General features: G+C 40.3%; 1 protein-coding gene across 4 annotated transcripts in view; it reads right to left on the bottom strand.

The window, feature by feature from the left end:
• DCLK1 (doublecortin like kinase 1) overlaps positions 1-26062 on the bottom strand; it is a 322579-nt gene that overhangs the window by 49105 nt on the left and 247412 nt on the right. For 3 of the 4 annotated variants that reach the window (XM_012748079.2, XM_020290423.2, XM_076009485.1), the window contains 4 exons: positions 13343-13427; positions 10165-10273; positions 3322-3379; positions 2702-2821 (listed from right to left, as the gene is read on the bottom strand). In XM_012748079.2, coding sequence (XP_012603533.1) covers positions 2702-2821; positions 3322-3379; positions 10165-10273; positions 13343-13427 — 372 coding nt within the window. Of the gene's footprint in view, positions 1-2701; positions 2822-3321; positions 3380-10164; positions 10274-13342; positions 13428-19252; positions 24694-26062 lie in introns of those variants that run through there. The other variant, XM_012748076.2, reaches the window with a different exon arrangement.

Genomic DNA, 26062 nt, shown 5'->3' with positions numbered 1-26062 from the left:
GCTCGTTAAACCCCATGGGTTTTCAGGTTGTCTCCGTGCCACTTGGGGAGGCAGGACAGTCACTGTGGTCTCTGTGAGCAGCACCCTGGAGTTACCTGGCAGGCAATGCGAGCAGCTGCATGTGGACACCCTGCAAAGATGCCACGATTGTCCCAGTGTCTGGGCTCCAGGCATCCTGTAATCTCCTTTCTTCTCCATCCTCAACAAAGCAGTCAGCATTTCTCACGCGCACCCACTGCACCGTCTTGAGTGAATGTCCCTGCCGCGCCGTCCCCGGAGTGCTGTGTGGTCTCACACCCGCACTGCTTCCTCTCTCCTTCCTCTCTCTTTCCTCTCTCTGGCTCTTCGTGCACAGCGTCCCGCACACCAACTGCTACCTTCCCACACGTCATGTCACTGTTCTCTTCCCTTCTTCAAGAAATCACCAATCCTTTCCTGCAGCCTTCATTCCACCTCTCCAATTCCATCTCCTGCCACTGCTTTAGGGACAGTTCCCTTTATGCCCCAGGTAGGGTCTTTCTTCCTTGGTCATCAAAACAGGCCGAGATCACTGTGCTCCAAACCTGTCCTCCTCGGAGCCCCCTCCCCGGAGTGTCTCCCCTCACTCCCCTCTGCCTTCCCAGCGCCTGTGGGTTCTCAGCGTCCAGCAGCAGGGCCACCCACCCCCCACGAGGCTGCCTTCCGTGGACACAGAAGCAGTTTGCATGTGCAGCCCTTTGGGCAGGCAGAAGTCTAAAGTCCCGTTCCTAATCATCACGGAATGTCCCTCTTAAGAACTGCTACTTCACTGCTTTCCAGAACACAGGCCTTGTTTGTTCCATACCCTCAGGCACTCTTTGGCACACCACTGGGCACTTAGGCTTTGAGAAGCACAGCCTCATCTAAATTTCTCAGGGGTACGCTATAGGAGTCAAGCCTGGGGTTGGCCATCCCTTCCTGGAAGCTTCCAGACCTGGCCTCAGTGCAGCTCTGGGTCAGACAAAATCCAAGGGTACGAGCTAGTGGCACAATTGAGGGGTTCCAGTGCAGGGCCGTACAGACCCTCCCTGCCTTGTCAGGATATGTTGGTGACACAGGGAGCATTCACAAAGGCACTTAAGTACAATGAGGACCTTACTAGAATCACCTACGCATATGACTGACAATCAGACTAAGATTGCCCACAAAATGTGGTCTGAACACTTGATCCTTTGCCATCTTCAAATTTAATGTAGTCTCATCTTTCAAAAAAATCAGCTAATCAATAATAACAGGGCTAATCAATTTTTAACAGCACACAGAGGGGCAATAGGAATGGTTTCAAGTTGTTAGTCTAAAATTAATGCCATTATAAAAATACTATCCTTAGTGCTAGAGAAAGTGTAATTTACCATGTCGGTAAAAAGATAATTTGATAATAAAGTACCAACATGAAAATCTTCTGAATAAATAAAATCGCCCTTTCTTTGTTAGAATCACAGTTTAACATGTCCACCTCCCTCAGCCTCGAGCATGGCAATAAACTTGTGTCGCTGCTAAGAAACCCCCATGTTCCAAAAGAAACAAGTCCTAACTAGAATTGCCAAATGATGTCGAAGGTATTTAGATGATGCAGAGGAAAAAAAATAGGTTTCTCCTATAAATATAAATAACCAAGTAAAAAGGAGAAATGCCAACATATCTAAAGTGAAGCAACTCTGAAAAATGAAAGCTTTAAAGGCCCTAGAAATGAACATTTTTCTATATCATAACAGATTCATTTATTAAATGCTTTCCTTATCTTAAATCTTAAAAAAAAAAAAAAATCCTACACGACACAGTCACTAGCTTGGGTGTGTGATTCCAAACACGGGCCTCTGGAACCCAAAGCTGTCACCAACGGTGCGCACAGCTGCTGCCAAAGGTGGCACCACTAATCTAATGACACTCTACCACTAAAGTAGAAATTACTTAAACCCTCAGTTGGAATAACACAACATAACATGGAAGACTTGAGAAAAAAAATAACTTCATGAAAACTAAACATTCCATTTTTAAAAGCTTCTAATTCCTAAAAATTTTAAAATATAGAGAAGCAGAGAGAATAGGTAACATATCTTTCGCCAACATTCAACCATTATTAACATTTGGTTATTCTTGTATTCTATGCTTTCATAGAATAAAAACGTAATTTTTTTTGGTGACAGGATGAGATTTACAACATGTACTGTAAGGCAGTAGACTGTTCACATTATTAATAAGTCTGTGTTATTTTTCTATTATGTTGATGACTAAAAAATTTAAAGCTTGTTTTTACAAAATGGTTGTAGCTACCTTTGGGTGCAGTTCCTGAATAAGTGGTCAATTTTTTTCTATCAACAACAATAACCATATTGATATCTAATGCTTTCTGTGTCACATGAACTGGTGGAAGCCATCGCTCCTTATCCCCACAGTAACACCATTAAGTAGAAATATACTATTCATGTTAGCGTTCTCATTTTACATCCGTGGGAACTAAGGCACAGGGAGGCGTACCCACAGGCATGGCCCTATTTGCACCCAGGCTGGGACTTGAACTCGTGCAGTAGTACAATTCTCCTGTTAATATTCCTAATCACTGTACCCGTGCCCAGAAATGAATCACCGAATGCTGGTGGGAGAAAATAAGGGAAAAGAACTCTACAATATAGAAAAGTATGGTGCCTTGAATGGAAGTTTCTGTCTTTTCCAAAACACATACCTTTACTAATTCCATGACAAGATACAGCTCGGTTGGCACGTCCATCTCCTCAATCAGAAGAACAATGTTGGGATGCTTCACTCTTCTTAAAATAGACACTTCATTCTGGATCATGTGCTCCTGTCCAAGGGAAAAGTGACTTAATCAATATACACAAAACAGGTAACTCAATCGAGTGCACCTACAATATCTGAGGATCAAGAGAGATGTATTTTGGTAAAATATAATGCATATATCTTATATTCTGATATTCAGATGGCCTGGAATTGCCAAAAGATATTGAAGGTCCTTAGATGATACTTGTAAATTAAGAACCCTATCATGATAACTATAATGTCATATACAGGGATGGAATGAAACCTAGACCACAAAAGTAAAAGAAGAAAATAAACAAACAAATGAGCAAACAAAGATAAGCAACAAAAATAATATCTAATCATTCCAACTAACTTTTATTCCAGGGATATTTATAAAAAGATTATAGTTTAATGAGTATATAATATTCTATTCCATCAAAACGCAACTCTGAGGGTGAACTTATGTTTATTTGGGAGCTGAACTTTGTGTTTCTTTCAACCCCCCTGAACACTATATTTCATAAGACCAGACGTTATACATACTTTTCCTCTACATTTGCTTTTCTTGATAATTTTCAGAGCATACTCCCTAGCAGTCGACCTGCAAAGAGAAAGTTTGTTTTTTTAAAAAAAAAACAAAAACTGAATTTCAGATCTATTGAATCATTTTTTTAAGTGATTCATTTCTTGCCCATACATCTTGTATCATGGTGTAAATATTTTGTGAAAGACACTCCTTTCCCTTTTTTTTTTTTAGCCAAGAAATATGTAAACATTTATGGATTAACCAAATGTAAGAACAACAAATACGCTGGCATGGAAAACTCTTGAGCTGTTTATGTCACCATGCTTGTTATAAAAGCACTACTGTAGCTACTGTGGGGCCGTCTCATTTCATTCCATAGAAAGAATGTGGAGGTGACAATTAAAACAAACGCACTGTCTCAAAGTCACAGGACAGCGTTAAAATGAGGGCTTTCTGTTCTCGGGGTCCCTGCTCCCCATGTAGCACAATCAACACCGCCCTTCATCTGTGACAGGTGTAGGAGGGAGGGCGTTGTCGTATTGCTACCTTTAAATAGCTTCCTAATTTGTGTTCACATTTCTAATATCCTGTAGTGCTAAACACAAGCACATGCCTATTATCAAAGCACACAAGGCCTACGTACTAATCATAATAAACCACTGCTTTCCAAGCATTGCCATTCCATTTCTGGTGTGAAACCGAGAGAGCCTAGCTTTTTACCTATAAATATAAATATAAAGTCAATTTTATGGATCCAAGTGGATATAAGGGGAATAAGGTTGATTAAGAAAGAAATTTTAGGCCAGGCTTGGTGGCTCATACCTGTAATCCTAGCACTTTGGGAGGCTGAGTTGGGAGGATTACCTGAGGCCAGGAATTCCAGACCACTCTGAGCAAGATAGTAAGAACCCCATCTACACACACACACACACACACACACACACACACACACACACACACACACACACACAGCAACTCAAGAGGCTGAGGCAGGAGGATCACTTGAGCCCAGGAGTTTGAGGCCGCAGTGAGCTATGATGATGCCACTGTACTCTAGCCTGGGCAACAGAGTGAGTTCTTGTCTCAAAAAAAAGAAAAAAAAATTAAAATAGGGTTTGAAAATCTTCAGTCTGATGAATTAAATGGGATCTCCTAGTTATGTGGTTGGAGCAAGAAAACGATTTGCCTGTAAGTAAATCAAGAGGCCAGGTATGAAAAATCTGTTTCAAAAGCATTTCAGAAAGTATTCATGTCATTTACTTCTAAAAATGCTTCTCCCCTTACACTTCCAGGCTCCTGCAAAAGACACTCAAATGAACATTGAATTGTCATGATTATATCTGGCGAATAAAACCAGGAAGAGAGAATTACTTTGAAGCCTCTTTTCTCCAATAGAGGGTTTGGGGTTCGGGTGGGAGAAGGCACAACCCTTTGATTCAGGGGGGTGCTCCTGCAGAGATGGGGGTGTCCGGAGAAATCCGCATTGCCTTAACTCCACCAGGAAATGGGCTGGAGAGCCCAGGGACGTTGCCCCTGCCACTCTACCTCTGTTGGTCCTTCAACAGAGACCATGCCATGGCTGGGCAGAGAGGCCATGGGGGAGGAAGGAGTGAGGGGGCCCAGGCTGAATGCAGGCTTGGTGTGCCCACGTTCCCATGCAAACACCAGACCACCAGCAAGGCCACGGGGCAGGCGTGGAGCGAAAGCACCGCAGTAACAGGCAAACCAAAATATTTAACATGAGAAATTAAAATGGTGTGAGAAAGTGGAATTCCTTCCAAAGGGATTCCTCACGCTATAGACATAAGACCACAAGGTCATTTTAAGTAGCCTCTTCTTAAGAGGCTTCTGAAGAGTTTGTTTGCAAATTTGAAAATACTTAATCAAGAGGAAAAACTAAAAGCTCACGTGTTTCTGGATTCTGCTTTTCATAAGTCACTAAAATTGATGACAAAACGCACCTGAGATTGGAATGCACGAGCAATTTCCTACCTGCTTCCTTCAGTGGCTGGGGAATCTAAACCATGGCCCTGACGGCTTCGCTATCCACCAGCAATCCCAGGCAGGCACAGAGTTTGGGAGGCTCAAAAATGAAAACAAGTGCCCCCTTCGTCGCCTCCACAAAAGGGAGGGACGGACAGGCCCGCGCTGGTCAGAAGAGAGGGGGCTTTCTTAGCTCTGTGATCCTCCGTGCTTGACGTTTGATCCTCGCCTCCTTGAACTTGCGTAACGTGGAAGCAGTCGAGGAGAAGGGCTGGTGCAGGGCACAGAGAGGGAGCAGAACCCCTTCTGCAGCCGGATGCACAAGGAATAGAGTCTGCAGTGAGTGACCCAGCGGGGGTGTTCACTCCCAGGGGGCCAAGCAGGCAGCACCTGTCTGCCCTGAGCCTACAGCTGAGGGACAGCGGGAAGCAGACCTGGCCGCGGTGGCCCCGGGGCACGCTAGGAAGAAGGACCATGTGGGTTTCCCACACGGAGACTTCTGTAATGGGACTGAATGTTCCATTACATTTACCCAGATTTTATATTGGACAATGACCCCCACGGAGGACCAGCAAAATTAATATTGCAACTTCTTCCTTGAATCCTTGAGGGCAGGACTAGTCACATCATAAAATCCTTAATTACTAGAAGCACATGTTTACAGGAAAAGTAGCTAGCCTGGAAAATGAGCCTGAACACAGGTGTCAGAACTAAATGTATACATGGAATAAAAGTGTAAGTGCTTGCTTTAAGTGAAAACACTTGGCAGGAAATCAAACCTTAATTAATGTATTTGCCTTCCTGCATACCTTGACTTGGAGGACGGCTGTGCCTGTGCAGTTATTCACTGAGCAGCGACAAGCCTGGTTCTTTGGTGGATTCAGAGGTAAATGAGACCTGCTCTTCAAGGAGTCTACAGTGTGGTGTACCGAGACACCAGCCAGCTGGATTTCTGGTGCAAATACAGGCCATTTGCTTATTCGTGCCTGAAAATATTTTATTGACCTTTTAGGGAACCCTCTTTGCCCCAACAAAAGCAGCCACAGAAAACTTTGTCTTCCTCCTTGTCCACGGGAAATCAGTTTGTAAGGTCACCTTCCTATTTATCAAGGTTGGGTCAGAGCCCAACTGCTAGAGAAAAAGTTCCAAATTTTACAAACCTGAATTGAATCTAAGTTTTCATGTTTGCACTGAAAATGATTTGGAGGCAGCTGTCTTGTCTAACTTCGTGATTCTCAATCCTGGCCTGGTTTCGGCCTGCAGCACCCCCTCTAGGGGAACATAGTATGATTATTAAGGGCAGAATGGCTGGCAAGCTTGGGATGCTCTGGGCCAATGTGAGTTTTCTTGTTGTTGTTTGCTATGTTTTGAAGGTTTTTAAAAAGAGTATGTGAAGGCAAAACAGCTCACAAGCATTCCTCTACCATAGCATCCACTGAATTGCCCAGCACCCCTTGTTTATGGATAAGGGTCTACATATGGGGGCCGTGTTTTATGTCTCTCTCTATTGCACCAGCACTGCCCAGCAGTGGCCCGAGCTAGCAGGTGCTCCACACTTGCTGGTCAGCTGTGCAAGCTCCAGAGCATGGTGGCAGTGAGTGCAATGACAGGAATACAACCCCCGCCCCAATAAAGAGGGGTTAGTGAAATGCACCCTTTGGTTACCAGCTAATCCTAATAAAACCCAATCTCAGCCTCTTCCACAAGGAGGTAACTGCCAAGAGCAGAGGACTGGGGCAGCCTGGAGTGTCTCGTCCAACATCTCCGAAGCAGAATTTTATTTTGAATTTGAGCAAGTGCCCCATGGCTGTCAGGTACCAGGGGAGCCTCAGGAAGGAAAGACGGAAGAACGGCAATCAGATAGCCAAGAGATGTCTAGGCTTCTTCTCACTGACTCGTCCTCCAACTCCCAGTTCCAAAGGAAAAGCCTATAAACTCCAGGTACATGGCTCTTGAGGTTATTGAGAATTTTGAGGATTTCCTAGGCAGAAGCAACCCATTTTGGAGACACTGATGCCTTAGCTTGTTCTGGTGGGTTTGACCTGTTTATGTTCATGCCTAGAGCCAGCAGTTTTGTTATGCAATTATTCTGGCTTATAGGTAGACGAGGGGAGACAGCTCAGCTGCCTACATCACTAAAAAATGCAAGCAATGCAGGTGAGTGAAAGGCCAGGGGCCACCTGGGACACCAGCCCTGCTCACAAGTGCATCGTACCCTTGGCTCACGTGGTAACTGGTCCACACAGAGCCAGGAAGGTCAGGGCACCTCATATCAAGCTCTCTGCTTGTGCTCTGGCCTCTCCTTAGCGCGTTTCAGCAATTTCAGTTTGCTCTGGGGCCTCAAAATGCTCCACAAAACAGCTTCAAAATGGAGCACCTCTCTCCCAGCTGAAGTCATGTCCACTCACTTCCTTTAGCACGCCTAGGGGCCCCCGAGGCCCCCTGAGAAGTTGTCCTGGACCCCAGACAGAAATCTAAGTGGATCCACCAGCGAAAGAACGTGCTGGCACAGGGTCACAGAAAGACACTGCAATTGTGTCCGTTGCTGTAGAAAAGTCTTGCCTGTGACAGCATATTATTAACAGGGCAGGAACATACTCGCCCTTGTTCATACATATTCATCCTCAGAACAAGGCAGTGTACCCACGAGCCATGTGGGCCATTCACAACATTCCTAGCTTGCTTTTATTTTCTTGGACCTCTGGAAAATATTAAAAGAATGTTTTGTGGTATCTCTGGGGAGGGAGGGCACATGCCATATGTCCTTTTTCAGCAGGAGCTGAACACGAACACTTCATGGGGCAATCTGGTGTTTCGGCTCTGAGGTTTCCTACAGAGAGACCCGAGATGGGAACTCGTGCAAAACGAATGCAATCCGAGCTAGAAAGAAATAAATTAATTCTGGACGGAGCAATGGGAAATTTCTATTGTGGGAAGACCGGCACTGTTGGACCGAGATGCCATCCTGATCCGTGCACTGGCTGGGAGCAACAGCACATGGCCACCGTGTCAGACCTAACAGATGACGAACACTGGCAGATACCCAGACACCCCACAGTGCGAGGGCAGGGCAATCTGCTAAAAACGGGGTTTTCTGCTACAGTGGAAATAAAGTTAAAATGACTTGGATTTACTATTGCTAAAAGTATCAATGAAAGAAAAAGTTATATAAACACACACATACTTGCATGCACACCTCCACCCATTACCTTAGGAATGGCTTTCCCAACTTACTTTCTGTCTTACTTATGTAAGGCCAAATGCAATGAGTGTGACTTTGGCTCAGCTAAGCCAAACACCTTAGTAGAGGCGGTTGGAGTAGAGGGGTTAAAAGTGTGGGTTCTGGAGCTGGGCTCAGATCTATGTCTTGCTAAGTACTTATTTGTTGAGCAAACTTGGGCATGTCACTTCTCCAGGCTTTCAATCTATAAAATGGAGACAATACTGACATTGTGGAGTTATTACATTAATTAAATGAAATGTCATAAGTGAAGGGCTTTGCAGATACTCTATGCTCAGTAACTCATGGTTGCTTCTGTTCTGGAAAGTGTGAGGCCCAGGAATGTGATGGGACATTGTCTGTGTTTGGCACCTGTGCACCAATGGTCCAGCTCCGTGGTGGAGGAATGAGAGGAAGAGAGGAGAAAGGGGGCCTGGCAGCACTGACTGAGGGATTCTTCCAGCTACCTATGACTTACGCCCCAGTAGGTCTCTGTCGCTGTTGGGAGTATCCCAGCCTCGCTGACATGGTGGGGTGGGGCAAAGTGTGAGCTCCGTGACCTTGGGGAAGCATCTTCTAAAAAGTGGCCAGTGGTGCAGGGAGCACATGAGTGGGTATTGGCCAAGCTAAGCGCCCCCATGGTATCTGAGGTCCTGTGCAGGCATCCACCTCTAATATGGCAAGAATCCATGCTTCTAAATCAAAGCCCTTGAAACAGAACAAGGTCTGCATCTTCCAGGCTAACGCCTTGTTATCTATCTTCTAGATCCAGTCATCTAGACGCTCTTAGTGGAGTGTGGAGCATGATTCTCACAGAGTGGTGGGGGGCTGTTAGGGTGTCCAGCCCCAACATGGGCAGAGAGAAGTGATAGGCAAGTGCGTACACCCCACGCCAGCCCCCAGGAAGCCAGAGGACACAGTATCTTAAGAAACGAGGCAAGTTCCCTCTGACTTTTCAAGATCCTGCCCACCCAGCTCTGAGAAGCAGCCGCTGGCTGACTAGGCACCCTAAAGCAAGCAACTACCGGTGTAAAGAAATCTAGGCTTGAGGCTGCCTTAGTCTGGGCTGTCACTTTATTAGTTGTCTCTTCACCATCTAGGGGCCACCAGCTACTGTCCTCGATTAGGCAGCAAGAACTCAGGGATTAGACCCTTCCCTTTGGCCCTCAGAGTACCTGGCTCATTCAATTTAATACATTTTAACGTATTAAATTTTGTCATGGGAAGCACACATGCATTTTAAAGCTCTTCAAGGTTATTGTATGTATTTATGATAGTACGCTTTGCAGACATAAAGTCTATACAAGAACAATCTGACCTCTACAAGATAAGCTACAAAAAAAAGTGTGTGGGGAGAAATTGCTCAATATGTATTTTTTTAACAAAATAAAAAGACTTACCTGAAAAAGCTGGCGAAGTTTTGCTGAGTACATTAAAAAAAAATCAAAGGCCTTAATTTATAGATTGTCTTCAAGAATCACTATATTTTCCAAATCTGTTAGATGGGCTTTTCTTTTTAAAGAAAAATTTTTTGCGCCTGGGGTTCAGACATTAAATTATTCTGTATGTGTCACAGACCGCAAATAGAGACACAATCTTGGAAAACGTAACACCAAATGTTACCTTTAAAGCTCAATGCAAATGATATCCTTCTCACCTTTCTACACATTCCTTGACAACAGCAAAGTTTCCATCTCCTATTGTTCTTCCGACTTTATACCGCTCTGTTATTGTGGCTGGAATCTGGAAGCCTTCTTCCGACACTTCTGAAAGAATCATTAATACTTTTTTATTGGTAGAAAAGGGAACACAGATGTTGCACAAGGAAACATTTAGAAGCATCATCTAATAGGCTGGAACTGATTCAGAATCAATATATCATTTTTCTGTACAGTGAGGCAACCGTCCACCTCCCTTGCTGAAATTGTATATACTCAACAGTTTTTACTAAGACAAATGATAAACTCAGAGGAAATGTATGGGGATCTACCCCCACCTACACAAGAGCAACTTAGGTTTTCTAATGCAGTGGGGAAGGCAGGAAGTGAGGAGGAAGTTTTGCTCTTTCCACTTCGTGCAACTTGATCAATAGCATTTACTGCGTACCCACTGTGCGCAGAGAAATGACATTCCTACAAACGGTGCGGGAGGAAAATGCAGTTCGCAAGGGACTCTGGGCCGCTTGGCATTGTACAAGCATGAAAATCGCCTGCTGTTTGGACACTTAGCTTTACTACATCCTGAAACGGAGATCTCCGTAAAATTCCTTACGAACCGACCATTGACGGCCACCCCTCCCCAGTCTCAGTGAGCAGATTTCAGACAAATGTTCTCCCCAGCAACCTGCGTAGCAGATGTCGAGTTAAAATTATAATATCTATTATGTCTGTGAACGGAACAGTTTTGTAATTTCAATTATGTTAGTGCCACTAACACAACACATTTTCCCCCCCGAAAATGCATTTTGAAATATTTTACAAATGCCTAATAATGCTTTAAATATCTAAGGCCATAAAACTAAATAAGCCACACTTTAAGTCACATAAATATGCTGGATAACCTTTAACATCTTAGGGGTGTAAAAAGCCTTTTATAGCGGGGCTCTAAAATGTACATGCTTTAAAGTTATAAATCCTAGCTCTCCCTCAGGCAACCTGAATACGAAATGTGATGGAAGCCTCGTGTGTTTTCTAAATGTGCTCCTTTTTTGACCTTTCATCATAAACCAAGCCTAAACATTTCTCCTCAAAATAAAATTTAAAGCTTAGGGGGTGAATGGGCTTCCTTGGTGATTTTTGTGTTCACATTGGCGCTGTATTGTTGGAAGACAAATGGAGACTTGCAATCGTCAGGTACCTGCATTGGAGCCTTCATCCTTGCTTTGTGATGAGGCTGCGTCTGCATCACTCTGGATTCTAGAGTGGAAGGAATTTCTGGAAAGTGTTTAACAGACATAGCACACTCGCTGCCGCTGCCACTACTGCTATCCTTGGCATTTGTGTACAGGCCTCTTCACCTCCATATAGGTGACGTTTCACTCTTATCCCACTAGCAGCTACCTAGGCAGCCTCCAGAATAAAGTGATGGCCTGGGCCTCTCCCCATGTCACCCCCAAAGAAGTCACGATCTTGCCTCTGCTTGCAGGACTCAGCCTGAGGATTTTTGTCTACTAAAATCACCCACATTTACAAAGCATCTCCCAGATGACACAATCTCAAGCCTCTTCACTACAGGGGTAATAAAATAAATATCCCTGGCTGTCCGAAGCAAGTGTAACCCTGCAGATGGGAAATGGAAGGGGGTACTTCAATCCTTCCTGCCTTCTAGTGGGAGCACTGGCTGAGACACCCAAACCAAAGCATGTGGCTTGAGAATTTTTTCTTAGCAATTGATAAAAGGTACCTTTTAGGCTTGTGGCTAAGAAGACTAAGCCAAAGGCTTAGGTCAAGAACCATTTCATTTTATTAGGAGAACACACAACACATTAGAACAAAACAGACATCTAGGTGGCTGAATTTCATACTTCTGGAAATATAAAAACATCTGATATTGCATGATAATATTGCATGGTAGTCAGGAAATAATTATTAGGTAAATCACATATCTCACTTAACGTAATAAAAGTGCTTTCCCCAAAGGGAAATTTTTGGGGAAAAAAATTAAATAATATCATTTAAGAGAATTGAGAGGAGCTGATTCTTTAATTGTAGCTTGATTGTATCACTTTTGCCATTTTCCAAATATTTTCCCATAGTTGATTTGAGCCTGATAACAACCCCCAGGGGGGAAATAGTTACGTGTTACAATCTACATTTTATGGAAGAGGAACTAAGATGTGGAGACTTGAAGAGCCTTGTCCAAAACAATCCAGTGAGTTAGTGAAAAGTCAGTTCTGGTATCCAGGTCATTTGACCATAACCCTGAAGTCAATGAGCCCCAGGATATTTTTGAAATTGCCACCAATTAATCATTTTCATAAAGTCCTATTTTCCTATATTGAGTTCACTTACGTTAGACTATATCTGTGTGACTATAACAGCAAGACAGTGAATTGTCTTTAATATATTAAAAGTGAACATTGTTTGGGAAAACAAAGCCTGCAATTATCTGCCCTCGTTTCCAAGGCAGGCAATAGCTGGCCTTTTTTAGGATACTTAGACGTGTCCTAAGGTTGTGAGACATCTCCAGACTGAGCCAACTCTCTCTTTTCATTCCCACAGAGTTGACACCAGTCCCACACACAACCCTATCCTCTTGCAATCAACCCTCAAGAGCTGTTCAGGCTTGTCTGTGGCATTCTGCTTGAGCAGTTAATACTGTGTTTCCCCCAAAATAAGACCTACCCATAAAATAAGCCCTAGCAGCATTTCTAAGCATGTGCGCAATATAAGCCCTACCCCAAAAATAAGACCTAGTGATGGGCGCGGCTATGCAGCGGATCTGCACAACCCACGCATGTCTTCGAGGAGCAGTAAAGAAGACCAGCAGCCCTTCTCATCTGCCCGATGGCAGCTGTATTGCTCGACATGAGAGGTTGGGGCCAATGGTTCTAAAGGAAATAGAATCGCAAGAAATTCAGGATGGAATTCGGGGTTTGGAGAGTTGTGATAATGTTCCAGAAGAAGACGACTTAACTATATTTGAATAAATGTATATTGTTGGACCATACTTAAAAAAATAACACATTCCTTGAAAATAAGCCCTAGGGTGTCTTCTTGAGGAATAATAAATATAACACCCTGTCTTATTTTCAGGGAAACACGGTAGTTTTTTGGAGCAAATTTAGCCAACCCCTCCTCTGCCTCCTCAGGTACCCCAGGTCCCTAGCTCATCACCTTCTCCAGGGCCATCGTTCTCATCCATCGAGCTGCAGACTTTGGTGGACGCAAGTGAGGTAGAGGAGCCGCCATGCTGAGAGCTCTGTGAGGGGACAGGAACAGAGAATAAAAACTGGGTCAGACTGCCCGCGTCTCCATCGCTATGCACAGCCCGGAACCTCGGGAGATAGCTTCGCCCACTACCAGGGAGGATTTATTTGGTTGTAATGCTTGGAAACAGAGGTCCTTGGGATATTCCATTAGGGCCACATCTTCCTTCCTCTCTCCCTTTTACTAATAACAGGTTGTGGTAACAGGATCAGGCTAATTATCGTAAACTTGAATGTTCCATGACTTCTTATTCCTTTTTCTCAAAATTAGCATCCTCCAGCCCACAGTTTGGGTTTCACAGATTTCAGGCATCTCACCTCACTCTCTTCCACAGTCTACCGGCAAACAGGCCTCAAAGTGGCACCATTCTGATCCATCCACTATTTCATTCTAGTCTTACAATAGAGCACAATTTCTCTTCAGGTTGTCTTTTATAAAATATCCTAAGAACCAAATACTCAGCCTTACCACAACTTCAGGAGAAAGGTTAAAGAGTGGGTTTGTTAATTCCACTTTTGAGGTAAAGACACAAGCACTGAGCAAGTTACCAGGTTGTTAAATGTTACATGAAACGTCTGAGGTAAAGACAATAATGAAAGCCTAGGCCTGGTGATGTCCTCATTATCATTCATGAATTTTGACCCAAGACCCACGAGAGCAAACAGGGTAACAACTGCATTAGAGAGCTCAGAGGACGAAACAATACCAAATATTTAATATCCTGACTGGCTGGCTGCGGGGCAGTACTTTAACAATGGACGTTACTTTAACAATGAATTTTTCCAGCTCTGCATCTAGTTCTTGAGAAAACAATTTGCACATTTCCATGCTAGTTCTAAATAGTGAACACAGCTTGTCCTAAAAGATCTTCCTTCTGTTTCCCTGGGTTAATCCGCGTGGTTGGCCTGACGGGAGGCGGTGAGGGGCGGCAAGGGCTCGGGTGCCGGCTGTCTGTGGAGCAGAGAGAAGGGAAAGAGCATCTGTAGTTGAGTTAACAATGAAGAGGTGGCGAGAAGCAGCCTTGACCTATTTTTCCTCTGCTTACCTGTGTCCCTTCAACCTCCTCCCCACTCCATCCAGCCTTAACTGTGCACAAAGTGGGAGGGAAGAGAGATTTTATATAATTTCATTGCGCCCAAGAGTGTCCTGCACAGGACATGCAAAGATTTTAGTTTTCAGTAAACAGATGAATACAGTTGGGGAAATGCTACCCACATCCCTGCAGGGCCATTTATTTGAGTCAAGCAGCTGGGTGTGACTAACAAGAGCATGTCCCGCTGGCGGGCCCTATCCAAGCTGACAGTTGACACCATGGGGATGGAAGTTAAAGTAAACATTATAATGCATCTGCTTTCCCATAGAACATTCTAGAAGTTGTGTGGTTATTCTGGTATACCCCTGATTGCCACACAGTTTGTGTGATGTGCCCACTATTTTCCAATGTCATAAAAATCCCCCCTCAATAAGCCTGATGACTTGAGCTGTGTTTCCATCTTCTCTCATCCAGCCACCTTTTGTGACCAACAGCACACATTTGCCACAGGGCAGGCTGGAAAGAGGGATTCTGATCCTGGAAAGAGGGATTCAGATCGGAATGCTGAAACAGAGATTTTCTTAGTGTGACACTAACCGTGTATTCATAACCCCCTCTGTCGAAGGGACTGTAAACACATGAGCTTCCAGGCCACGCTCTGCTGACTTTAATGGCTGGGTGTCTGTTTATGAAAACCTTGTATTTATTATATTGCAATATGAGGCTGAGACAAGGCAGATTTATTATGAAGATGACTGGAGAAAATAAACATTAACATAACCCCATTTGAGGAGAAGGTGTGTGTTTTCCAGAACAGTGAGATCCTTCATCCCTTGTGTCATTGTTTTTGCTGTAGACATAATGGTCTTCCAAGCCAGAAAGGCACTAAGTAAATGTCTAAAGTGTAGACCTTCTCTTCTGGTCCTTGAACTTCTTCCAGCAGCATCACAAATGGTGTTTAATAATGTAGAAACATTGTGGTTTGGGGTGGCAGGTGCTGCCTTGTCATGTGGTATTTTAAATTTTAGAATACAAAGACACATTCTTCCATCAACACCCAAATGAATAGACCAGCAGTATGCTTCCTAGCAAAGATGTCTACAATTTAGATACTCAAATCCAAAAGCTTATTCTTTTAATAAGAACATCAGATATTCAATACAGAGCTCTGATTCAAAGTATACGAAAACATCTTTTAAACTGTAACTTCCTATAAACTTGCTGGATATTATTCACTAACTGCCTTATCCACTAAAGAATTGCATTTTCAACAGTGCCACCAAATGGCTGATACCCTGAGCTCTTGCCACAATGCCAGCTGTGTTTTCTCTGCTTTATGAACAAAAACTTCTCAAGGTTTCTAGGCTCTGGTTTTTTAAAAAAATAAGTATAGTTAATACAGGTTTGCTTATGTTTATGACTGCTTATTCTCAACTTTGTGCTTTTGCAAATGTATCCCAAGCCATTTCAAATTTCCTGCTGTCTGAGAGTAACAGATGATGGACAATTTTAAGAGAAAAACATATTTGCTGACAAGCAGGGTAACTCTGAAAAATTAAAAGTTCTCATTTCATTTATTATGCTGAAATAGTGTAAAATAAATGTATCAAACTTCGAATGGTGTTATGTCTTCTTTTTCTCAAAGAAGTCAGATAGCTAACGAATGACTATTTTTCCAAGACAATGGCCATTCGTGGACTCACAGAATTTCAGGTACTGGGACGGACCTTAAGTATTATTACCTATTCCACCCACTTCCATCCAGAGACTAAATTCCCCTCTGCGGAAACCTCAGCTGGCCATCAGATGGCTTCTGTCCGAACACCTCCAGTACTGAGCACTCTGCTTCCTGAGGCAGCTTTTCATTGTTAATTGGAAGCAAAGTATAGGAAGCCCTACTTTAAGTTACGCTGAAATCATGTCCCTCTGCAATTTCCATTTATTGGTCCAATCTCTCATCTCTATAATCACCCAGTCCAGGTCTAATCCATTTATCCCAAGTTCTTCCAGTACTTGGAAATAGCTATTGGGCTCCTTCTGTGTTTTCTCTTTTTCCATTTGAACGTTACCAGTTTCTCTGGCTGACTGTCTTGTCATGGGGCAGGACTCCACGGCTGTGGACTCCTCACACCCCTGTGGACCCACGCTAGCTGTCAATATCTCTCTTTAAAGCTGGTGCTCAAAAGTGAATGCAATAGTCTAGGTGTACTCTGACCAGCACAGAGCAGAGAAGAATAGAGTTTTCTTTCTTTCACATCCAAAATACTACAGATGAAGCCACAGTATTTTAAACTTACACTGAGCTCACAGGTGTGTAATGTCTCCTGGATCTGTATTTGAGAGGTGGTTGTTTTAGACCGCATCCAGTACTTCCTATTTGTGCATGTTAAACATTATCTTTATTACATTCGTATCTTTCCAGCCTGTTGTTTTTTAGATTCTGATTTGGTCACCTAACGTTTTTGCTCTCTCTCCCAGTTGAAGTCATTTCAGGAATCAGCGTGGCTCTTTGAGTGTGGCTGTTACTAACCCATCTAAATACACTAACTCGAACCTTGCTGGAATGTGCTGATTATCATCCATAGTTTGATTGAAGGATTTTGCACATAGTGAAGGAAAAATGTGTAGGTTCTTGTTCTTCAGAATTAACCTAGTGAGACTCAACGGCCTTTGTTTATGACCAACAGAAGCTGAAAAGCCCACCTATACTATTGATTGCTTATAAAGGAAATCGATTTACCTATTTAGTTTTCTGAACATACACACCATTTTATAGTCTACATGCTGATAAGATTTTATGTTTGCTTCAATTCCAAGGCATTTGAGTGTACAGTACGAAACGTACAGTTGTTTCAGAATTTAAGGCAATTAGCTGCTCTGAGAGATGTTGTGACATTTTAAATATCATCACCCCCAAGCTGATTTAATGGGAACCATTTGGGCAGGTTGCCGGCACCTGGCTGCTTTTATGGCACACCTTCATAAAAGCACTGCCCTAAGTAAGAACACGTCCTAAGTGTGGTTATTTAGCTTGGGATCATATAACAGATGGAGAACATATCACACCTTTGAAGTAAGTGAGAAAGCTGACATAACAGCTCTAAGCACATTTTACCAAGACGTGGCTGATGACTATGTACTGAAAAACAGCTCATTTTAAATGGTATGAGTTAACTCCTGTCATTTGTATAAATGTTGTCACTCATCTGGGCTCCACACTGTACAGAGATTTTGAAAATATCCAATTGATAAAACTGATCTAATAAAGGTAGAAAATCTCCCCAGATAACTTTAGCTTTGGCTGGATAATTGTACTTTTGACACTTCACATTTTGTCATGGCATATAGTTATCACTTTGTTGAATTTATACTGATTTGGAAAATGGTTACAAAGAATTTAGAAATCAAGTCGTCACTGTCATATCATTGCTGGATCAATTTTATAAAGGAAACACAACCAATAAATATTTAACAAAGTTGTCTTGGTGATCATGACTTTACAAAGTCTACAGAATCTCTCACGATGACCTCATGTAACAAACTTAAATAATAATCTTGGTGTAGAAAGCTTCAATTCCATAGGGTTCTATGTGATATAGAAAAGCCATACATTTATTTACTTCCCAGGTGGGTATGGAATAATAAACTGACGGCATCAATCTGCAATTACTAATAAGGCTCCATTATTTGAAACAAGGCACAAAGGGAACTCCTTTTTCCAAATTCCTTTGTCTGCCCTCTTCATAAGATATGTTCAACCTAAATAAAGTTTACAGCACAGACAAGCATGAACATAACTAAGAATGAATACTGAAAAATGTAAAATGTTGTCACAAAGATTTGGTTACATCTTTTGAAAGACTGAAGAACTGCTACTCATGAAGTTGGTTTACTGAGAGGAAGAGAAAATGAAAATGGAAACAATGGTATTACATCTATGTTAGTGAAGCAAAAATAAATAAATTCAGTTACAACTAGGTCTACACTTGCCTCTACCGTCCAGTCACTATACTCAGGCCAAGATGTATGAATTTGTGATCTGAGCCATTTGTCCTGAAGAGACTGTACCACTGGGTAGCCACATGCCTCCTCTCATGAGTTACTCTTCATGACATCATAGTTTGGAAGGGGGCCAGGAAACCATCTAGTGTATTTACTTTGGATAGAATAATTTTTTCTATGATTTACTTCTCAAATGCGATTCTCAATCTGTAATGAGGGAAGCTCATGATTCTTCTAGGCACCTTCTACATTTTATTTTAAACTCTAGTTATATTAAGGAAGTATAGGCTGGGTGTAGTGGCTCACGCCTGTAATTCTAGCACTTTGGGAGGCCAAGGCAAGAAGACTGAGCTCAAGAGTTTGAGATCAGCCTGAGCAAAAGCAAGACCTTGTCTCTGCAAAAAATAGAAAAATTAGCCAGGCGTGGGAGGGCATGCCTATAGTCCCAGCTACTTAGGAGGCTGAGGCAGGAGGATCACTGGAGCCCAGGAATTTGAGGTTGCAGTGAGCTATGATGATGCCACTGCACTCTAGCCTGGGCAATAGAACAGAAAAAAAAAAAAAAAAAAAAGAAGAAGAAAGAAAATATAAACACAATTTGGAATTTTATAAATTTGGAAACATTCCCTCCAATTATATCATTATTGCTAGGGATATTGATTGATTATATTTAAGTTATAGAAATAATAAAAAGAACTAATTAAAGTAAACTATAATTTTAAGATTAAACTAATCTAGTAAAAATGTTAGATTTAAATCCAGAATTCTGAACTTCTATAATAAATTTAATGTGAAATATTTTTTTCTAACCTGACTAGCAGAATTTTTTCTCTTCCCTTATATCATATTATGAATGAAATAGATTATGATTTTTTGTTCTAAATTAGAGTTGGGGAATCAAATATTTTATTATTATTTATTTAATTAATTTCATTATGTTTTTAAAATTTTATGTGTTAAATTATCCAGTGATTTAAAAATAAATAGCTTATATACATACACACACAGACATATACACATACACAGGCACATTTTTTTTCCCCGCAAATTAGATGACCTTGGGAAAAATGCCTTCAGAGCCAGAAGACATCTAGTATACTTTTAAAAATGCAGGTTAATTTTTTTTCAACCAGTTACCAGTATGTCTGACAAATTCATCCTTAAGGCAACCTTGAGAGGAAGATATATTACTGATTTTAATGCAAACAACTAAAACAGAATTCTTCATCAGATAATCTTATTTTGTTGTTACTGCCAGTATTTTATACTTTATTTGTCATGTGGTACCATTCTGCAGTAACTCAAGTGTCACTTGCTAATGCTAATTACAACACAAGAATGCCATACACGTGATTATGACAGTACCCCTGACCCCACACGGTCATTTTACTTTCAGTGTTTGTTTATCAAGCTTTCTGAAAGAAACTCACTGAACAACACAGGCAGTTTTTCCTGTTTATTATATAGTTATTCTAAGGTGTTAGGCGTCACAAAGGTAACTTCAAGAGGAATAACATGGTCCAGCGTGAAACACAAAGTACAACATTTTACAATGAAACCACAGCACAAAGTGATGGAACTTTCAAAACTGGGTAGTTAAATGAAACATTTCATCAACCCTTAGTTCTGTAAAACTCTGCTGATGGCCTCGATGGATGGATTTAAAAATATATTGCTGTTTAAAACATTTTAACACCAACTGGTTTTTTAAGAGAAGAATATACATCCAAGCAACTCAAACTGTAAGCAGAAAGTATGTAACTTCTTTATAAAAAGTGTATCCAAATTTACAACATTCATAGTGTATTTCAAAGTAAAGAGTCCTTAGAAAAAATAAACTCAATTCTTTGCTTGTTGAAGAGTACGAACTCCTCAAAAAGAAATCACAAGAAAATTAACATTCATAGTTATTTGCCTATAACCTTCAGATATCTACTACCCTGTCTTCAAAGACATTTTGTGGCCATATATAATACAAACACTCATGTATTACATGCATCACTTATACTATCTTGGAATTTATCCATCATCTTTACTAAAATGAACCACATTTTAAAGACACCATATGTCATGCACCCTTAAAATTTATGGTGAGGGCCTCTGATTTCATACTTTTTCCACATGCATTACAGGCACGAAATTACAAGTATTTTTCAGCTGACAGTATAACACACTATATCAGGCAACTGGTATGTTGTATTCAGTATATCTCTAATTTTCACACTATACCTCTGTGGGATATCTCAGTCAAATACAGTTGTCACTAGCATGCACAATTAGAGATGCTACCAAGGCTAATGCAAATATGCATAAATGAGCAACAGTATGCATATGGAATAAATTCATTCAGTTAACATTTTCAAGTGTATATATATTTATGTAGATATATACACACATATAAGCAATTATATTCAAAATTTGTCAATAGTTTAGAATAGTGTTTTGAAAGAACATACAGAATTGCCTTAATGGTTATCTGGCTTTGTTATTAAATTTACTTCCAATCAAATATACTCTGAATTCTCTTTTATTTATGTTTCAACATAATATTTGACTGCTCACAACTCCACGTTTCTTTTTTCGTGAATATTGATTGACAATCACTACAAGTCACTGACACAATAGAAAAAAAGAATCAGAGTATTCAATCATTTTAATAATTGAGCACCAATACATAACAATATTAAACATTAATGTGTACTTATATTTAATAGTTAACATAATATTGGATTTGACTGGATTTCAAATGTTTTGTTTATCTGGATTTCAATTTTTTTTTGATAAATCACTACATAGGAATATTTGGAACCATTTGCCATACTAGTTTAGCACACTGCTCTTGAACTTAAATGTGCCCCAACTAATATGTCACAGAGTAACACTTTATGACATGAAGATTTCACATCATACAATTCCACAAGAGCCAGTAACTTATAAGGCTGTATCACAAATACCATACTTTACTATTTATGGTCTGTACACATACACAAATACATAAGCATACCTACATACACACCAAGCCCGGCAAATTTACATAAATACCCACACACCTGTATAGATATATGGCCACATATGAAAAATTTAGCAGTCCACTAGTTAAAATATATGCAATTATTTTTCAGGAATATTATTCTACATTTTCATTCACTTTTATTAAGAAACGTAGCTTGTAGAATTCACTGTTTTTAAGTAGAAAAAGAGCCCAATCATGTATAGATCTGCAATGGATGCAACCAGAATACCCCTGCTGGTTAAAGTAGGGAACACATACAGCACATCAATGCTGGTTCAAATGTTTTTAGAAAATGTTATTTGGTTTCTTAATATTTAGATGAGCCAATATATGTTCCCTCCTGCTTAGGTGATTAAGCAAGACAAAGAAGAACATGCCATGTGGCTTTTAGAGCCACAGTCTTTTGAGTTCATATTGAACTTCACACTTTAAAATTTTGCATTTCTAAAATGCTGAAAGCAGGGGAATATTTCTAATATCTTTTTCTATAATGTCTAGGTCAAAGAAAAAAAGTGAGTGCAAATGAAAAAGTGTCAAACTTTCGGCTATACCATGATGTCTTCAAAACACATTTAAGGATTACCAAAAAGACAAAAAATGCATGGCTTTTGCTGAAGTGCTCTCCTGCTCAGTAGAACAACTTTAAAATTCAGTGCCTAATTTTTTTATAAAGAATTCTATAAGTAAATCTTAAGTGCCTATAAATCACCAATTCAGTTTCACCAATGAACTGAAAACTTCTGGTTTGTTGCTAAGAATTTTTTATTTCTTCTTTAGTGTAATAGAATTATGCACTGCATAGAAAGAGATCTCAAAGTCTATAAATGGTGTGGTGTTTCAATCTCTGAGGGACTTTAGTTTCAAAAAGTAAATGATATATATAGCCCCTGAACAGTCCTTTAATAAAAATCATATGTTCAAAAGATTAAATGCTGGAGAATAGCATTTCCCTTGGAACTGCTTGAATGGAAAGTTGGCCATGATATCTATCGGCAATTAGTACAAGTCCAGTTTCTTTTTGCCGTGTCTAAACAAAGCCAGGGGCTTTATATCAATTGGCAATATCTGCCACTTATCCAGAACAAATAGCATTTATTGAGTCTTTCTAAGCAGTAGTTGTCCATAAGATTGACAGGGCAGGGATGTTAAAATTATTGGAATTTATTTTTGTTCTGGACCATCTGACCCCACCAGATTTAAATTAACCGTTCCACTGCTTTCTTTGCATTTTTGACAGTTTAGTCAAATACATACTAATCTTTTATGGACTCAACTGTATTAAGTAATGCATTTTACAAAGACATAACTAAAACAGACACCAGCATAGGCAACCTCACAGATGTTTACTGTTTCAGCTAAAACAAAGCAGCCTTTTGATCTCAGCAGGAGTCTCTGGTCATTTCTATTGGAAACAGTTTTAAAACCTGAAGTCTGGAACAGGTATTATTATGAACTGTTCTTTCAAGATGGAATGGTTCAGTTTGCAGTTCTCAAATAACCTGCCAGAGAAGTGTCTTTCTCTCCAACAGACAGGATAATGAGGCACTAATTATTATAAGGCTAAGTTTTCAAATGCTGTTAGATTGCCTGGACGTTTCTTCTTCTTCTTCTTCTTTTGGTTGGAATATTTTATTCACTTGTAAAGTGAGATGGTAACATATGTAACTACAAACCAGATGGTAAAATTTGCTAGTTGAACAATTTATCAAGGAGATAAATCAATAACATTTAAAACAGTGTATGACAACTGAACTTCTCTCCATCTTGAATCAAACGTTTTTAAATTCAGTTTTCAAGCAAAATTTGGAAAAAAAAATCATGTAAAATCCTCCAAATGGCATCAAACATTTTTAATTTATCACCTACTGAGATATGTCAAGCCTGGAGAATATCAAAAGCATGCTTCACAAGTCTTATATTGTTAGTGTTTGAACTAGTAAAAGTAAATGATCACTAGGCTATGGCTTAAATACAACAGACCATACACATTAAATTAAGTTTTAACATTCAGATTTTAAAATAATTATTTTATTTCTAAGCAAAGCTGACTATAATGTTTAAAACAGAGGACTAGAAGAGCAGAATTAGTAGGTTAATGTTTAACAACGTGTTATAATTATAGACTTACTTGGTTTAACACAAAAGGAGTTTTGCATATGGAAATTTCCAAAACACAAGCAAGATCCAGGATTTATCAGAATGGAGATTTGAATATTCTGGGCCTGATTTATACAGCACCATTTAAGTTAATTTTGCTTTTCAAATAGATTTTTTGAAAAAAGTCCAGACAAAATTTTTTTAGCTCTGCATGTGAGAAAAAAAAAAAATCCTAGCTTAGCCTTCGCACATTTGAAAAATTACATAAATGATTATAGTCCATTGAACATGAAGAATATTATAGCAATGCCATTGGACAAGTTTTTCATGTTGGCATCGAACTTAAGCTATTCTTATGCTGTTTCCAATCAAAGATAACTTTAATAAAAAATAAAATTTACTTGACAACAAAAACAAGGAAAGTTCCTAAGGCTTTATTTTAGAGTCTTCATGAGATGTGTTCTTGTCATGAATTTTTTTTCCCTAAGATATACCAATTCATAAAATGATAAGTAGCTTTTTCTACTATTCAGGAAGAAAAAAAATCTAACTGAATACTTCTATTATTTTTCAATCCAAATTTTAAAAAGAATATAACTTTAAGAAAAAAATGCCTGCTGGTACTATTTAATATGCTTTATAGAAAGTACAGAAAAATCTATATGCCTACTTATGATTAAAAAGATATTCCATCTACAGAAATTTTGACTCTGTACTGCTGTTATGTCATTAGCATGTTCCTGTACCCCATTTGGGGTTCACATATGAAATTCATCTAGAGCCAGGCCTGATACGAAAATCTCAGCAATTAAAGCCGTTTTGTGTTCAAACTCTCCCCAACTAAATCAATGGAGGAGACATTTAGAAGAAAATCTCTCCTTCAAGGATAAACATCATGAATATAAAATATGCCTACATATTTACTTTAGTATGATTTGTTCTTTATCACGTCAAGGTATGCAAAACTCTTTTGTGTATGTTGCTGTTAGACTTTTGCTTAGGAAATGTGAAACCTTCACCCAATCACAAACCATATACATTGCTCCATTGTCTCTTTTACACTGAGTCTCCTACTGAATCCAAATCATCCGAAGAGAGGGGACGGTACAGGTCCTGAAAGATGAAGGGCGGTATAGATTTGTTTACTTGGCTTTTCTGGGTGCCCTGTTGCTCTCTTGGGAGCAACAATGAATGGGTATCCTTTGATTTCTAGTATTATTAGACCACTTAACATCACCAACTTGGGTTATGAGAAAAAATAATAATAGAGAAACCATCTAAGCAGACAAAATGGTGCTGATTTCGCCTTCTTGGCAAGAAAATGCTGCTTGGCCTACTCATGAAGTTTTGCCTTCAAGCGTGCCCATCTGAGTTTGATGGCCCTTGAGGTCTGTCAAGGCCAACTCTGCTACTAAGAGTCTAGGCAATTCCTCCTTGAACACTTCCTTTGCATTCTGGGCAGAAATGGAACTTTCTTAATTCACAAAATAATTTCTTGGGAGCCCCAGCTGGCATTCAACAAATTCTGGTCCCAGAACATCAACTCGAGCATTGCATTTGCACGGAACATCAACCCAACAAGAATTGCTTTTTCAAAATTTTATGTTTGGACAACAGAAAGAGTGCAATATTCACCCCCCCCCCAATCCCTTCCCAGTGCTCTTTCTCTGTTCTCCAAACACTCAACTCATCACCTCCTCTCTTCTTCCCTCCCGCCCCTTCCTGCTACTAGATCTCTCTGCTGGTAGCCAGGCAACCAGCTCAGCTCTGCAGAGCGTCTAGAGTTGGCTTTCTTCCTATTTCGTACCACCCACTCCTCACATCATCTGACTGATCAGATAATCCACAAAAGTCAGGGATGTGGGAGTATAATGGGGAGCTTCATTCAACCTACACAACGCAACACATTTCTTCCTGATGGATTAAGAAATGGGACCAAAAAAAGTTCATGGGTGGGAAAAGAGCCTCCAAGATCTGCTTCTGTGACCAAATGCTTCTAGACAGCAACTTAAATAACTGTGCTTTGGAAAAATAGGTTACTTGGTGCATCGCCATGAATATGTTTATGGAGAAAAATGTCTGGCATGCAGACTCTTATTGTGTAAGATGATTCTAAAATGTCAAAAGAGGTAACATGAAAATAAGATCTTAACAGAAGAAAAAAAGCTGATCAAATCATCATAATTAATACAAATAAAAATATAGATTTTCTTATTTGTAAAGAAACTAGTCAAATGTCTCAGTATTCCTTTTAAGAAAATAGCTTATGTTCTTGTATTTTAAAACGGAGTATGGAGCGTGTTTGTGTGTGTGTGTGTTTGTGTGTGTGTGTGTTGCGACAGGGTGGTGGCAGTCAACTCATTTTCTTGGCCATGTTGCTAGGCAACAGAGAAGGGAAAAAATAGAAGTAGCTACTGTTTTCCAATTTGCAATAAAAAAGAGTTAATTTATTCTTTGAAGTGTCTTCTTTTAGCACATGCCA

Source organism: Microcebus murinus, chromosome 13, assembly GCF_040939455.1.
Source record: "Microcebus murinus isolate Inina chromosome 13, M.murinus_Inina_mat1.0, whole genome shotgun sequence".
NCBI classification, from domain to species: Eukaryota; Metazoa; Chordata; class Mammalia; order Primates; family Cheirogaleidae; genus Microcebus; species Microcebus murinus.
Note: the sequence above shows the minus strand (reverse complement) of the source record. Positions and strands in the feature narration are given on the sequence as shown.